This window comes from Paramacrobiotus metropolitanus, unplaced genomic scaffold, assembly GCF_019649055.1.
Source record: "Paramacrobiotus metropolitanus isolate TYO unplaced genomic scaffold, Prichtersi_v1.0 Parri_scaffold0000275, whole genome shotgun sequence".
NCBI classification, from domain to species: Eukaryota; Metazoa; Tardigrada; class Eutardigrada; order Parachela; family Macrobiotidae; genus Paramacrobiotus; species Paramacrobiotus metropolitanus.
This window is the reverse complement of record NW_026570495.1, coordinates 41,710-56,887: the sequence shown is the minus strand read 5'-3', so window position 1 is coordinate 56,887 and position 15,178 is coordinate 41,710. Positions and strand designations below refer to the sequence as shown.

The 15,178-nt window shown below is 41.9% G+C and overlaps 1 protein-coding gene across 1 annotated transcript; it reads right to left on the bottom strand.

Annotated features, from left to right (window-relative positions):
• Positions 1 to 12,470: 12,470 nt before the first annotated feature.
• On the bottom strand, positions 12,471 to 14,841 carry LOC129601771 (uncharacterized). Its single transcript, XM_055500653.1, has 2 exons — positions 14,473 to 14,841; positions 12,471 to 13,612 (listed from the first exon to the last, which is right to left on the bottom strand). The coding sequence occupies exons 1-2, from the start codon at positions 14,588 to 14,590 to the stop codon at positions 12,834 to 12,836; spliced, it is 897 nt and encodes a 298-aa protein (XP_055356628.1). The 5' UTR covers positions 14,591 to 14,841; the 3' UTR covers positions 12,471 to 12,833.
• Between the last annotated feature and the right edge of the window lie 337 nt (positions 14,842 to 15,178).

Sequence of the window (15,178 nt, the reverse complement as noted above, 5' to 3'; positions counted from 1 at the left end):
CTGCAGCTGAGTGACGTCAGCAAGTACAGTCGTGTACAGCACCTTGTGAATGTGTTTCCGCTAACAAACACCGTCGGGTAAAGTAGAGAAAAGTTCGGGGATAAATATGGCGTGTTTTGTAGAAATTCACTTAATTACACTGCGGCCGCCTTTCTCCTGAAGATTGTTAAGATTGTTCACGTATGTAATTGTGCGGGGCACTTCGATAGTGACACACTTGAATATCCTGAGAAATTGCAAGACTCGTGTACCTATAAAAACCTCTTACGTGCCGCGACGTTTTTCCTTCATATTACTGGTTCACTTAATCATCTAGCCTTTCTCTTCTGAATTAATTTCAGGAAGTGTATCAAGCAGGCGGTAACGGTGATTGCGTGTGAATCGGTGTGATTCAACGATTTTTGCGAAACAATATTGTTTATACGAGTAGTTTGCTCTGCAAGTACAGTATTTGCACAGTTTCTTGTTCCCGGACTTGAAAAGAGTTATACTGCTTATAAGGTTATCCAAGAAATAGAGATAAAAAGTACGTATGCGGAATGCCGGTGTAATCTTCGTAACATTTAACTTAATTCCAGTAAAGTGTATAATTATATGTAAAAAAGCACTTTAATTGCACAATATTCGCCGGCGGACGGTGAATTATATAATTACGTACTAGTATATATATGGGCACTTTTGTATTTAGCGTCTTAACCGGCACGTTTGTTACAATCATGCTGCACAACCTTGTTAGGTAGGCAAGCTCTGATATGCATGTGTTCAGTCAATACTGTTCATTCTATTTAAACTGATCATGAGAAATGATTGTGCACTTGCTTAACACATCTTGTGTACGAAACTTAAAATTGTCTTTGCTTTGCTAATTAATCTATATATGGTTCATTCAAGTATTTGTGTGGTGCTCGTACAGACAGACAGTTTTTTTCTGATTACTAGTGGGTAAGTAATGCGATACAGCAATATACAGTAATGAATAGAAATACAATACATAATAACAATAATGATAATTATTGTTCTTGAAGCGGATTAACCAAAAATTATAATAAAACAACACAACGCTTTATGCGTATTTTGCAAAACAGTGAGGGTTTTTTTAAACATAATTGCGCAGTTGCTTCTCTGCGAACTCACGCAAAGCACCATTCATTGCAGTGTTACTTTAGCTATGGCGCGCGGAAATAAGAAATAACATGGGATTTAAATCCGGAGTGGTGTTTAGCTTTCGGCCGTTTTGGTTTGCTCGCTCACAAGCAGATCTTTGATTTGCTGCTGCATCGTCCCTTGAATTTCGTCCTGTTTGATCACAGTTTCCTTTGGAAACTCACTACACTGCAGACCACCAACGGTTTTGCCAATGTCCAGAGCATCCATTTGCGGATCTCTCTCCATGCCTTTCTCTTCCTCGCGGATATCAACACCTTTATGTGCAACCAGGGCTACTTTTTTCGCAGACATCTTAATTAGAACAATCATGCCCATAACAACGGAGAAAATATCATTGACCATGTAGATGCCGTAAATCAGATAGTAAATGTAGCCATAGTCCACGAATGCTGGTTGAAGGTTACAATGAGGCTCCGAACAGCATCGGTCTCCGGCTGAATCAAGTACCGTCTGGATACTCATACACTGGCGGAAGGATACGAGGTCATGCATCTCGAGCATTACGACGACGAGGAGTAGTGCACTGCCGCAGAGCCAAATGGAAAGATCCCTCTTGGCTTCTTTCAAGTCCCGTGCTGTTAACTTTTCCGCATGCTTTTGGCAAAGCTTTGCGCTGTTGGCCAGAATGCCATAATATTTGCCTATTGCCATGTGAAAGCATGCGTAGCCTGACAGGAACAAATGCAGACTGATGGGAATCCGGATCTCCCGGTACGACCAAGACCAGTTAATGGAGGCTGCAAGTAAAAAACATTATGTAAATTACCAGCCGGTTTTTTAAAATAACGGAAAAGGTTAGGGAAGGGATTAATCGCATTTTGCATGCACAAGGGAACAGACTGTATATGTATACGCATAAACAGTTATTACCCTAAAATAAAACTCACTTTCTACAAGTGCAGCTCATAAAATTCTGGAAGATAGGACCTGGTGTTCATTTACCCAATAAAGACATATGCTAAAATAAATGTAATAAAAACTTTTTGTCGGCTGATTTTGTAATTCTCTTGCTTATTTTCTGAGTCTAGCGATAGCTTAATTTGAAACAGCACACTGATCGAGCGATTATAAAATTAATTGCTTTTTAAAACCGGGTTGAAGTACTCACACCCAGCTCCCAGGATGGTAAGGACAAAGGCCACTCCAGCGGATACCTGATTGCTGACGGCCAGGAATGACACATCTCGGGATTTAACAAGACTGTGCGTGCTGTCCTTCTCGTGGCCCCATTTTATAGAGGAGATATAGAGCGTGTTAATACTTCGAGAAGAACCCAATCAGGTTTTCGAATAGTGCAATAGATAGCAGTCGAAACCAGATTAGAGCTTTCCATACGGTTAAAACAGCTATGACTCAGGCGCTTGTGTGCATTGTAATAAATGACTCCTACCCGTACGGTCGTTCGGTTGGCCACCTATGGTAAGTGAATGGGCGATGGTCGTTCAAAGTGGCCACCTTGAATTACAATTCCCACAAACCGTTTTTCTTCCGGTTTATTTGTTTTCTCAGTTAAGGATAACGCACCCTTTACAGAGTACTTGAAATTTTTAAAATATCTTGAACCGTTTTCTTGCAATTGCGTCGTTAAAAAACCAGTGACGAAACACTTAAGCCACGCCACGTGAGCCACTGTACTACGCCATGAAAATTGAAGTCACTACCACACATGTGCGGCTGCGCATAATATTGCAGATCCGTTTATATTTAATTTGATTGATTTTGTTATTTCTTGATTTATTGATGTTTAAGTGTAGTCAAAAGGTTGGTTTGTTAAAAAAAAAACCATTAAGATGGAAAAGCGTCTCATCTCGGCTTGCACGGACGTCAAAGTTAACGGGCTTTCAGTGAAAGAAGCAGCTAATTTCCACGCTGTCTCACGGAGTACCTTACGACGACGACTGAAGAACCCGATCCCTCAGCGGCGTATTTATTCTATATTTCAGCGTATTTATTCTATATATCTCGTATTTATTCTATATTCTATTTATTCTATATATTCTATATTATTTAATATCTCAGCTACATTTATTCTATTTGCACGGTTTCACTACATTCATTGAGCATATGTATCGCCTACACAGGGACAAAGCAGCCGCACATGTGTGCCTGTGGTAGTGACTTCAATTTTCATGGCGTAGTACAGTGGCTCACGTGGCGTGGCTTAAGTGTTTCGTCACTGGTTTTTTAACGACGCAATTGCAAGAAAACGGTTCAAGATATTTTAAAAATTTCAAGTACTCTGTAAAGGGTGCGTTATCCTTAACTGAGAAAAGAAAAAAACCGGAAGAAAAACGGTTTGTGGGAATTGTAATTCAAGGTGGCCACTTTGAACGACCATCGCCCATTCACTTACCATAGGTGGCCAACCGAACGACCGTACGGGTAGCAATCCTGGGAAAACTACATGTACGCTGCCTTCCCAAATGTCTGCGGCTCTTAATCACCGTCTCATGGAGATCAATAGCGTGCCGGTGAACGTGCCCATTAATGTACTCAATAGCGTGCCCATTAATCTACTTGAGCTAGGTACCTGTATGCCCCATAAGAACGCGCTCTTTGTCTATGGTGTTATTCAATATCCGTGCCCGTTTTTTATGTTTGGCTCTCGCCAACCTCAGTTTTTGCTAAGTCTACTCACATTTATGTACATCCTACCACCTTCACAGGCCGTCACATCACGGTGAGTGTGCAATCGATGGATTAAGGAAAACAACGTCATCGGCCGGTAGAAGTTATGCCGGACATTCAAGTTCACCGATAAACTTGGCAGGTGGCGCTGTCTCGGAGACAAGCTGCTCAAGAAGCACAACCGAACAATGCATATGCATGAGTATAATATGAATATTATACTCATGACATAATTTTTTTATAAAAAAGGGAAATTTTCAGCGCATGATGTAGCATTAAATGGTGTTATACAACCAGACATCGCTGGTACTCAGGTGGGATACTGTAGATGTTTTTCGCTTTTGTAGATCCTGCGCAAATGTTAAAATATTGGTTCATTCGTTTTCCATGCCCGGCCCATGCGCATATTGAACCTCACCGGCTATTAGAGCAGTGAGCTCGCAAAATACTTAAAAATAACGAAAAAAAATTCCAGGAGTCAGCCCGTCGACCATCAGCATTATTATGTATAGGTACGAGTACTAACAAATCCTAGTAACCACTGCTGGGTAGCCATCAACCAGCAAAACGGTTTTCTGCTACTATGCTAGTAGTTTAGAAATTTTGGATTATTTTAATAAAATTGGCATTCGTCCATTGAGATGCGCAGATGTAATTATTGGTATGACTGCCGCGAAAATCGCTATGCCTGCGTGGTTGTTATATAAGGGGCAAAAGTAAACGCGTTCCACCGTTCCCCTGTACTGCTGCCGTCACCCGCCTGGAGTGTGACGTTACGGCAATACATGTGGTTAAATCTGGCGCGGTACATAAGCGCCATGTTCAGCCACAACGTAAAACTCCAGGCGGGTGACGGCAGCAGTACAGGGGAACGGTGGAACACGTTTACTTTTGCCCCCTATACGAGTATTACGAACCTGATTTGATGTCGGCATTAATCAGTTACTAAGTCACATGCATTATCCTACAACAAAATATTGCAATACTTTCATTCGAAAATCTTCGTTGGTCTTTAATTTATTGGTATAGGTAATTATGCAGATAGGTCACAAAAAACTGCAGTTGACTACTGCAGACCGTTTCATCAATTTTAAAATTTATTAATTGAGGAAAAGAGGTGAAATTTTCATTTACATTTACTAAAAACATAATATTCGTCACGCTTGAAAAAGCTGCGAGTACCAATATACAGTATATGTAGATAATTTTGTCAAGGTCCCAAATATGTCTTTCATAATTGGGTACCAGTTTTGCAGCCCCGCAAGGTCGCTGGAATGGTCCATTGCCCGAAGTACACTGACAGCCTTGGAATGTGTCTCGTAATCGTAACCCGTCTTCTGCAGGACACAGCCGTTTCCATTTGCGCATCAGTGCTGCTTTTTGCATCCTGCTCAAGTACTCGCTATGCAGGGCAAAAGCCGACTAGCAAATTAAAGGATGACGCAAGCAATCCCGGTACATCCTTCCGTGATCCGGCTGGAGTATGACGGGAATAGGCTGGTGTGTACCCGTATACATATACTGTATGTTAATATGCGCGCACCTACTCTAGGTGTTAATGCATTTAAAATAAATTTTGAGGCATTATGAAGCTTGTTCATCACACGAAAAAACGACGTAGCGTAAATACTGTAGTCGATTACTGGTTGCTAACACTCTGTGGATACTTCTATAGATTGAGGTAGACAATTACTGCGATTCCGGGAAATGCGGCTTTTGCATCTTTGCGCCGTTTTATTTACATATTCGAACTACCCGCAATAACCCAATTAGACAGTAATGTCTTCTCGTAAGCCAAATTCAGTTGTACACATCCGATGTGTACATGTGTATAGTACGTGACAAGTTAAACTGTTGAGCAATTACGCCGCAAAACTGTATTAAATATCTCTGCAGAAGGAGCATTGTTCGTCGCTTACTTTACAAGGACAGTACTTCCCACAGCGAAACCTGGTTACTAAATACACAGGTTAAAGCAAAACCGTATGTGCTATCCAGGTGTATATATAGGGGGAAATCGATTGCATGTTATACACCTTCCCTGTACTGCTCCAGTCATCCGTATGGATTTTCACGTCAGGGGTGAACAGGGGTTTTTAAAAGCGCTACATTTATACCTGGACATTGATTGCTACAAAATCGCTTTATCAAGTGTATCTCGGTATGAGTATGAGTTATTACCTTCAAATTGCCTTGTATTCGTGGGAAATCTTTTGCCCGTTTTTTTACATGAAGATTTCATAAAGACAGCGTTACAGAAAACGAATTTTAAGAACTTCCGGCGCGTGACGCAGGTGGCACCGCCCGGTGTGGCACCGTGATTTGGCTTGCATTTTGAGAGTATTCGAAATCGTCCATCCTTTTGATTTTCGATTTTTGGGCGAAAAAGACGCTTCTTCTGCGCAACTTCGGTTGCAAAGTGAAGAATAAATTAAGGGAATCATTCTACGTGGTAAATGTGCTGTTCTGAACTAGATTTGTGCACACTCCCACGATTCTGCTTGCGCGATGCACAACAAAATGCAAATTCTACTGTCACTGCAGTGACTGCAGCACTTTGATTATCACTACGTCTCACATGGTATTCACATGTACCTGCGTAAATGTGCAGGTATAAATGCATCGCTTTAAAAAACCCTGTTCAACCATAACGTGGCAAGCCATACGGATGAGTGGAGCAGTACAGGGAAGGTGTATAATATGCAATCGATTTCCCCCTATATAAGGGGCGAAAGTAAACGTGTTCCACGTTCCCCTGTACTGCTGCCGTCACCCGCCTGGAGCGTGACGTTACGGCAATACATATGGTTAAATCTGGCGCGGTACGTAAGCGCCATGTTCAGCCACAACGTCAAACTTCAGTCGGCTGACGGCAGCAGTACAGGGGAACGGTGGAACACGCTTACTTTTGCCCCCTATATTGCACAGAGCTATATTAATACTGTCTATGGGACGCACCGGTTAAACTTTCCGCGTATGTATTTTCCAGGTGTATGTATTTACCGGTGTATGTGACAGACAGGTTTCACTGTAATCCCTTCTGGTTTTCGAGTTGACGTATATTAACTTAGTTTTCAAGGTCATTCAGGAAACAGGAAAGGGCAGTATATTGTATCATGTCGACAGAAATCTGGTACATTAGAGAGTGGTATTACGTGGTATTTTTGAATATTAATTTTTGTGTTAATGCTTTAGACTATGCTCGATTTGGTGGTTAGACGGTGTTGTTCGCGAAAAATTTCGAGTGGTTCGAGGTGAAATTATCGGCCGGGCTTTTATCTATAGGTTTTTCGTATTGGCACTGGTAGCGAAAATAATACAGGTTATTTACTATCAGGTACTCTGATATGTACTCTGGACTAAGTCTTTACGATTAGTTCACTAATGGCACTTAACTATTTATTTGTGAAACCAAGATGCCGGATTTATGGCTATTTTGCTCGTCCCCACGATACTTCTGGTGCAGTTGTAAGCATAATTCACAAATACATCGATAATATTACAGGTATTCATAACCATCATAGATTACAATATTGGAGATAACTGTTATCCGTTAAACAAACAGATCATATACATATTGTATGCGAAACAACACAAATATTTTGTACTTTTCGTGTCATTGTAAATAAATTTACTAACTACGGTCGCCCATGCATTATAATGTTAATTGCATTATTCCGCACGAAATCAAGAGATCTAGGCAAAAAAAACACGCAGTGTGAGCCCGGGTTAGAACTACAACAGCACTTCAGCGAGTATTCCATTCGACTCGGGATTCCGGTCTGCTAAGATAGCATACTTGCGTTGAGCTTCGGCATACCTGCGTTGAGCTTCGGCATACCTGCGTTGAGCTTCGGCATGCCTGCGTTGACCTTCGGCATACCTGCGTTGAGCTTCGGCATACCTGCGTTGTCCTTCGGCATACCTGCGTCGAGCGTCGTTGATTTCCTGGAGATTCGTCTGCCTTTGCTTCTCCTTTTGACGGGTCATCCTTTCATTTTCACACACAACACACAGCAGGGGGCCACCAGTGTCTTTCCCATCCACGGGGTCATCGATCCCCTGATTTTTTCCAGTACTGGTCTGAGCGGTCTCTTCCTTCGTAATGCCATTATCTTCCTGTCCAAGTTTTTCCGTATTTATCGTATGCAAGACAGCCTCACAAATAACAATGGAGAAGAGGGCGTTGGCCAAGTGGATGCAGCTCATCAGAATGTACAAGCCACCAAAGTCCACGAATGCTCGGCGAACAACCAGATCCGAAAGCGATGACCAGCACTTCTCGGTTGAATTAGACACAATCTGGGTGCTAATGCACTGGCGGAAGGTTACGAGGTGGTACATGTCAGGCAATAAGGTGATGAGCGCCAGTGCATGGATGTTGCGAACATGGCTAAAATAGTTCCCGGCGTCCTGGCGATCCTGGGCCGTTAAGTGCTTCTCACATTTGCAGTTGCAAAACTTTCCGGAATATGCCTGGGCGCCCATGCCGCCGTAATGGAATGGGTAGGCTAGCAGAAATATATGCATACGGATGAAATCCTGGTTATCCCGATACGACCATGACCAGCCAGTTAAAACTGCAGACCAAAAGATCAATCGATCGGCTGGTTTTCACCAAAGAACGGCTTTAGGGTACTGTTCATGTAATTACAAAAGAGATCTATATCTATAACTGCTTAGTCGTACAATTTACAAACAAAAATAAGTTTTTAATGGACAAGAACTTGACCACACCGGAGGTCGGCTGTCACATTGGCACACTCGCTTTTGCTCCTGCAACGGCCGTATTTGTCAAGAACCCGGTCTGTCTTAGCGCGCGGTTTGCGACTCTTCTGCTAATAATAATTCGATATGTAAACTGTAATCTGCATTTTTTCCATTTCCCAAAGCCGAGTAGGGACTTGGCGATCGTCTACACGGTTAGGATTAATTTTACCAAGAAGGTTTATGCCGACGGCTTAATCAACATTTAACGATATACTGCTTACATATTGTTAAACCGTCTATACCAATGCAATTAACAAAGTTTTGCATAATTTTAGCTGTCGTAATTCACAGTATATAGATTTATCTGAAAGTTTCCGCCCCCCAAAAGCCCATTCGTTTTGCTCTAATCTAAACCGCTTTGCAGCAACCACCAAAACTGTGATACTCGTACATCATAGTAACTTCAGTAACGCTTAACTTTTCGATTATTAGTAGTACTACATTGAATAATGCCGATTTCTAGTCGCCCTTTGACCAAGTGGTTAATTTAAAAAAAAATCAGAATGGCAGTACTCACGACCGGCTGCAAGGATGTCGAAGACAAGGGTTACTCCGGCGGCCACCACGTTGCTAACTGCTAAGAAAAGCACATCGTGCGATCTTACAAGACGGTCTCCTAGTTTTCGCACCCACATTTTTGGGGTAAAATGTAGAGCGAGGTTTGTTAATATTCACAGGGAACCACTAAAATCCTCGAATTTTTCACGTTAGTAGGAAAGCAGTAGAACCTAGACTAAACCTTCCCAGATACAGGAAATGAGACTACGAGTGAAACGATCATACTCTGCGTGCAAACATTTCGCTGACAATGAAATAAGCAATTCCTGACAGTCCTGGAAATAACAGCGACGGCCGGAATCAGAGCGACCAGCTAGAGTAGAGATTAAACCACCATCTCACAGTAATCAATAGTGCTGATATATAGTGCGCGGGTATACATATTCGTACGTCCTACAGTGTATTTCAGGAAGGACACCTATAAGTTCCACAAGACCCACCTGGATTATGGTACATCCCATTACTTAATAGCAGTGATGTCCCGTTTGCAGTTTTTCAAGTCCCGACCGCACTTTCACGATCAAAAACTTTCCCGCACCCGCTCCCGCACCCGAGCGCTCGGACCGCCCCGCAACCCGCTCTGATTCCCGATTTTCAATGAATCAATAATTTTAATAATTGTTACAAATTTATTACAAAATTTTTGGTGTAAAGTTTCGTCGAAAAGTTTAATGGATAGGCATTTTCTAAAAGACTAGACCTGCATGCTAAATCTTACTTTTACTTTTCAAAAAAAACTGAGCTTGGCTCGTAATTATAAATTTGTTAGAACGGCATCCGCCCTTTCAAATTATACAATTGCCGTAAATATATTATCGCCATCAACTATTCGATTTTCTTTCGAAACCGACGTTTGCGTCACAGGAGCTACGTAGCTAGCCGCCGCTTATTAAATTTTGATACACGGCTGCTGTACTCGTATTAATCTTATGTTACGTTAGGTTCCTTAGCTTTTATTAGGCTTTTTAAGTTTTCCTATTTTTGTCATTTGTTTCTCAGCTTCTCTTATTTTTCTAAACTTTTCTTAGATTTTTATGCTTCCTTAAGCTGTTATTTTTTTATGAATTCCTTTGTTATTCTTATTATGTTTTCTTTTGTTTCTTGATTGGTTTCCGAAATGTGTGATTTCCGGATGTTAATGGTTTCCAAAGTGAACATTTCGAAATAAACGGTTTCCGAAATTGGTTTGCCGCGGCCACGGTTACAGATACGGTACTCGAAGCCACCTTGCGAGGAGGAGACTGGAGTTGCTGTATCGCAACTGGATTCGCTTTGAACCTGAGCCACTAAGTTAGCAGAAAATTGCTAGAAAATTCAAAGAAACGAGTAGCGGGCGGGCGTACCAATCAGGCTATATTCCCGACCGCACCCGATCCGAGCAGAAAGCCTCCCGCTACCGCTTCCGAGCCAAAAGCGGGTGCGGGGTGCGGGAATTTCCCGTGATTTACCGAGCCCGTGAAAAAAACGGGACATCATTGCTTAATAGCCGCCCTGTTTCATGGTTGGCTCTCGTCAAATCTAAACTTCACGTGGCATATCCATGGTTGGCCTAGCCACCATACCATAGTTTTACCGGTAATTACAAAAATAGAAGTATACAAAACTGCAATCGACAGATGAGAGAGGGACGGCAACACGATCGGCCGGCTAAAGTAAGTCCGGAAGTTCCAGTGGTTCCAAGTTTCCAACTACTACGTAGCCAGTTGGCGCTGCGTAGGAATTATGCGCTACGTCACTAAAGTCAATACAGACATTGACATACCAGAGAAAATTTAACAACAAAATACATGCACCAACAGACAAAATACTCGTACTTTAGCCAACTGATTCATAATTGCAAGCGTATATCATTATATTAAGTATTACATACTGCGCTTATGACCAATCGTCAGCCGACAGCCATCACAAGGGTGTACTTCTGCATTATCAATGTGTTTATAAATTATGTTCCTGTGCAAACTGTAATTCACAACCAATACAGATTTTCTAATTTCAGTAAATAAAAAGTTAAAATTTAGCAGTTTTCATATAGGCTTCCGGTATGTGAAGCGTTCTTGTGAACCTTAGTACCAACATAATTATTTTAGTCGGTTTAATATACGAGTATTGTTCTTGTGTCATCTTGTCGTATGCGTAAGGGGGCTCGTCCGATCCCCGTTGCAGAAGACATTATCAAAGTAAAATTATCGAAGTTATTTGATTTATTATTGAAGTTAAACTGGCCTCGTACAGGTTGTTCACTGTTCAGTATCGCTAAACCGTAATGATGCGAATCATGCGGTGCATTGCCCATTGGTTACAGCACAGTGTAGAAGTTACTTTTAAGTTTTGTTTTCACCACGCCCATTGACCATACCACATGAAAATAATTGTTTTCCTTATTCCTGTGTTTACGTTGTTTATTATTTGTTGGTTGCAAATTTTACGTTGTTGTTTAAATTCTGCGCAGTTGTCAAATTATTGGTTCATTAATTTCGCCATGCCCGGCCCATGCGCACATGCACTGTGCCTCACCGGCTATTATAGAGCAGTGAGCTTGCAAAATTCTTAAACAGTACGATAAAAATTGCGGGAGTCGACCACTACCAGTCGACCACAATACTATTATTAGTAATAATTATCAGTGACTGAGATAGGTAAATTAGTAGGCACAAAGCGAGCTTCGCTCACCAATAACAGTCAAATGGAGAATTGTCCATCAATCAACAAATCGGTTTCCTGCTAGTACTTTTATAATTTTGGAATGTTTTCATAAATTCGGTATTCGTCCATTGATGAGGGGATTCGTCCGGAACAGCTGACATGCAACGTCTGCTGATGCGTCTATAGTATGTATTCCGCTGTAACCTTTTCGTTTTGCGCACTTATTGCTTTGTGTGTAGCATTTTTTATAGTGTAAATTATTGGAACGACTGCCAAGAAAATCGCTATGCATGCCTGTGGGATTGTTATATATATCTGAATTTTATGTCGCCATTAATTACATAGTTACCAAATCACATGCGTTATTCTAACAACGAAATATCGACACAAGTCAGGTGTATCGTAGAGTGATACGAGTATAACGTGGTATTTTTGAATATTAATTTTTCTGCTGATCTTTTAGACTATGCTCGAATTAGACGGTGTTGTCCACGAAATATTTCGAAGTGTTCGAGGTGAAACTATCGGGCGGGATTGATCTGCAGAGTTTTCGTAGCGGCACTGGTTGCGAAAATAATACAGGTTATTTATTATCAGTTACTCGGATATCTACTTTGTATTATTAGTCTTTAGTTCAGTAATGGCACTGAATTATTTATTTGGGAAACCAAGATGCCGGATTTACGGCTATATATTTTGCGCGTCCACTCATAGTAACCGTAAGTACAATTCACAAATACTCGTACATCGATAATATTACAGGTATTCATAACCATCATAGATCATAATATTGCAGATAACTGTAATCCCTTAAACCAGACCATATACAGATTAACAGACCATATACATATTGTATAGCGAAACAAAACCAATATTTTGTACTTTTCGTGTACCAAGATATTGTCATTGTAAATAAGTTTGCTAACTTCGACCACGCATCATAATATGTTAACTGCATTATTCCGCACGAATTTAAGCGATCTGGGCAAAACACGCAGTGTAAGCCCAGGTAATTAGAACTACAACAGCACTTCAACGGAAACAGCACTTCAGCCAGTTCAGCGTATTCAATTCAACCCGGGATTCCCGTCCGCTATAGGTAAGAGAGCATACCTGCGTTTCAGGGCTTCAGCTGATACCAGTAGGGCTTGCAATCTAACGATCTCTTCGTTGATTTCTTGGAGATTCTTCTGTCTTTGCTTCTCCTTTTGCCGGGTCATCCTTTCACTTTCACACACGATACACAGCAGAGGGCCATCGGTGTCTTTCCTATCCATCCCTTGGTTTCTTCCAGTGCCGGCCTCCGAACTGCCAACATTTTCATGATCTCCGTTCCCATCCACGGTGGTTTTCTTTGTGTCCATCTTACGCATAATCATTGTGCTCATAGCCATGGAGAAGAGAGCATTCGCCATGTGGATGCCGTCTATCAGAATGTACATGTAGCCAAAGTCCACGAATGCTCGGTGAGGCTTCGAAGCCGATGACCCACCAGCATCAGCACCAGTACCATTAGCACCGGCGCCGAACCAGCACTCCTGTGTTGAGTTAAGCCCCGTGTGGGTACTCATGCACAGGCGGAAGGATACGAAGTGGTACAGTTCAGGCACTAAGGTGACGAGCGCCAATGCATTGATGTTGAACACCCGGTCAAAATACTGCCGGGCGTTCCCGCGATCCCCGGCTGTTAAGTGCTTCTCGCATTTGTAGTTGCAGAACTTTCCGGAATAAGCTTTGACGCCCAAGCTGCCGTAATTCAGCGGGTACATTAGCACGAAGATATGCAGGCGGAAGAAATCCCGGGACGCCGAATTCGACCAGCCGGACCAGGACCAGTCAGCGAAAACTGCAGAGCAAACCGATTAGCGGCTACTTTTCGCAAAGTGTGAGAACGGCTTTAGGGTTTTGTACATGTATGACGTACCGGTAAATGTAACAGAAGATCTATCTGCAACAGCATAGTCGATATCCGTACAAATTTATTAAAAAAGGTATTATTCTGGGCGAGAACATGACTGTACACTTGAGGTGGGATCGCACTGCAACTGTAACGGCCGCATTAGCTGAGAGTGAGGACCCGACACCAGTCTTAGCGCGCCGTTTGTGAATCTTTGAATATTAATAATATGTATGTAAATTGTAATTTATCTGCCTTTTTTTAATTTATCTAGGTCGCGTAAGGACTGTGTAATCGCCTGCACGGCTAGGATTGATCTCAATAAGACGATTTAGGCTAGCCGCTTAAACAACATTAATATACTGTTCATTATTATTAAACCGCCTCTATTTGCATTAACAAAATTTCGCAGGATTTCAGCTGTTGATACGGTAATTCACTGGTAAAATAAAGTGCAAGCGCGGATACTCTACTTTGCAGTCAAAATAAACATAAAAAACAACCAAAACCTCTATCCTCCTGTGGAAGTAAATCTCTATCCTCCTGTGGAAATACATAATTATAACGATGTACGAGACACCTGCGTGCTCTGTACATAGATTTACGAGTATTTGAAATTATTACTTCCCCACGTAACATTCATTTTGCTCTAATCTAAACTGTTTTACAGGAATTACCGAAATAGTAACAGTAGTAATTCTAATGATGGTAAACTTTTACAGACAGAAACTCTATCGATTACACTTGATTTCTAGTCACCCGTTCCGGGCTACAGAGCTACTTTTTAAAATCGGAATGGCAATACTCACGCCCGGCTGTCAGGAAGATTAGGACAACGGTCACTCCCGAGACCACCAGGTTACTGACTGCCAAGAAAAGTACATCGTGAGATCTTACAAGGCGATGTCCTTCTGTTTGCAGCCACATTGTGAGGACTAAATGTAGAGATTATTGTATTAATTGTCACGAGGAACCACTAAAGTTCTCGAATAGTGCACGTTGACAGGAAAGTAGTGGAATCCAGATTAGACAGCCTTCCAAGATACAGGAGATGGGATTTTGAGTAAGACGGTTATGAGTCAGACGTCATGCTTACAATGTATTAACCGATTCCTGACAGTCCGACTGTCAGGAACGATCGTTTCCACGATCGTGGAAACAACAGTAGTGACGGTAGGAATACATGGCTTGCAACCAGAGATTTAAATCATCATCTAATGAAATCAATAGAATAGGTATACATGCATCAGATTTTGGTGCGCGGGTTAGCGGGTATACTCGTACCTCCTGCTTTACATTTCGGGAATGGCACCTGTGAGTTCGACCAGACCCACTCGGTTTATGGTACATTCCGATATTAATTGCTGCCCTGTTTTATAGTTGGCTCTCGTTAAATCTAACCCTTACGTCCTACAGCCACGGTTGGTCTGGCCGCCATACCATAGTTTACCGGAAATCATAAGAAATGAGCAGTACTGCACACCGTTAGGTTAGAGAGGGACAACAACCTGAACG

Coding starts and splice junctions, on each gene's coding strand:
- LOC129601771 (XM_055500653.1), bottom strand. CDS start 14,590: ATGTGGCTGCAAACAGAAGGACATCGCCTTGTAAGATCTCACGATGTA. Junction 13,613..14,472: donor AATCTTCCTGACAGCCGGGC/GTGAGTATTGCC, acceptor TTTGCTCTGCAG/TTTTCGCTGACTGGTCCTGG.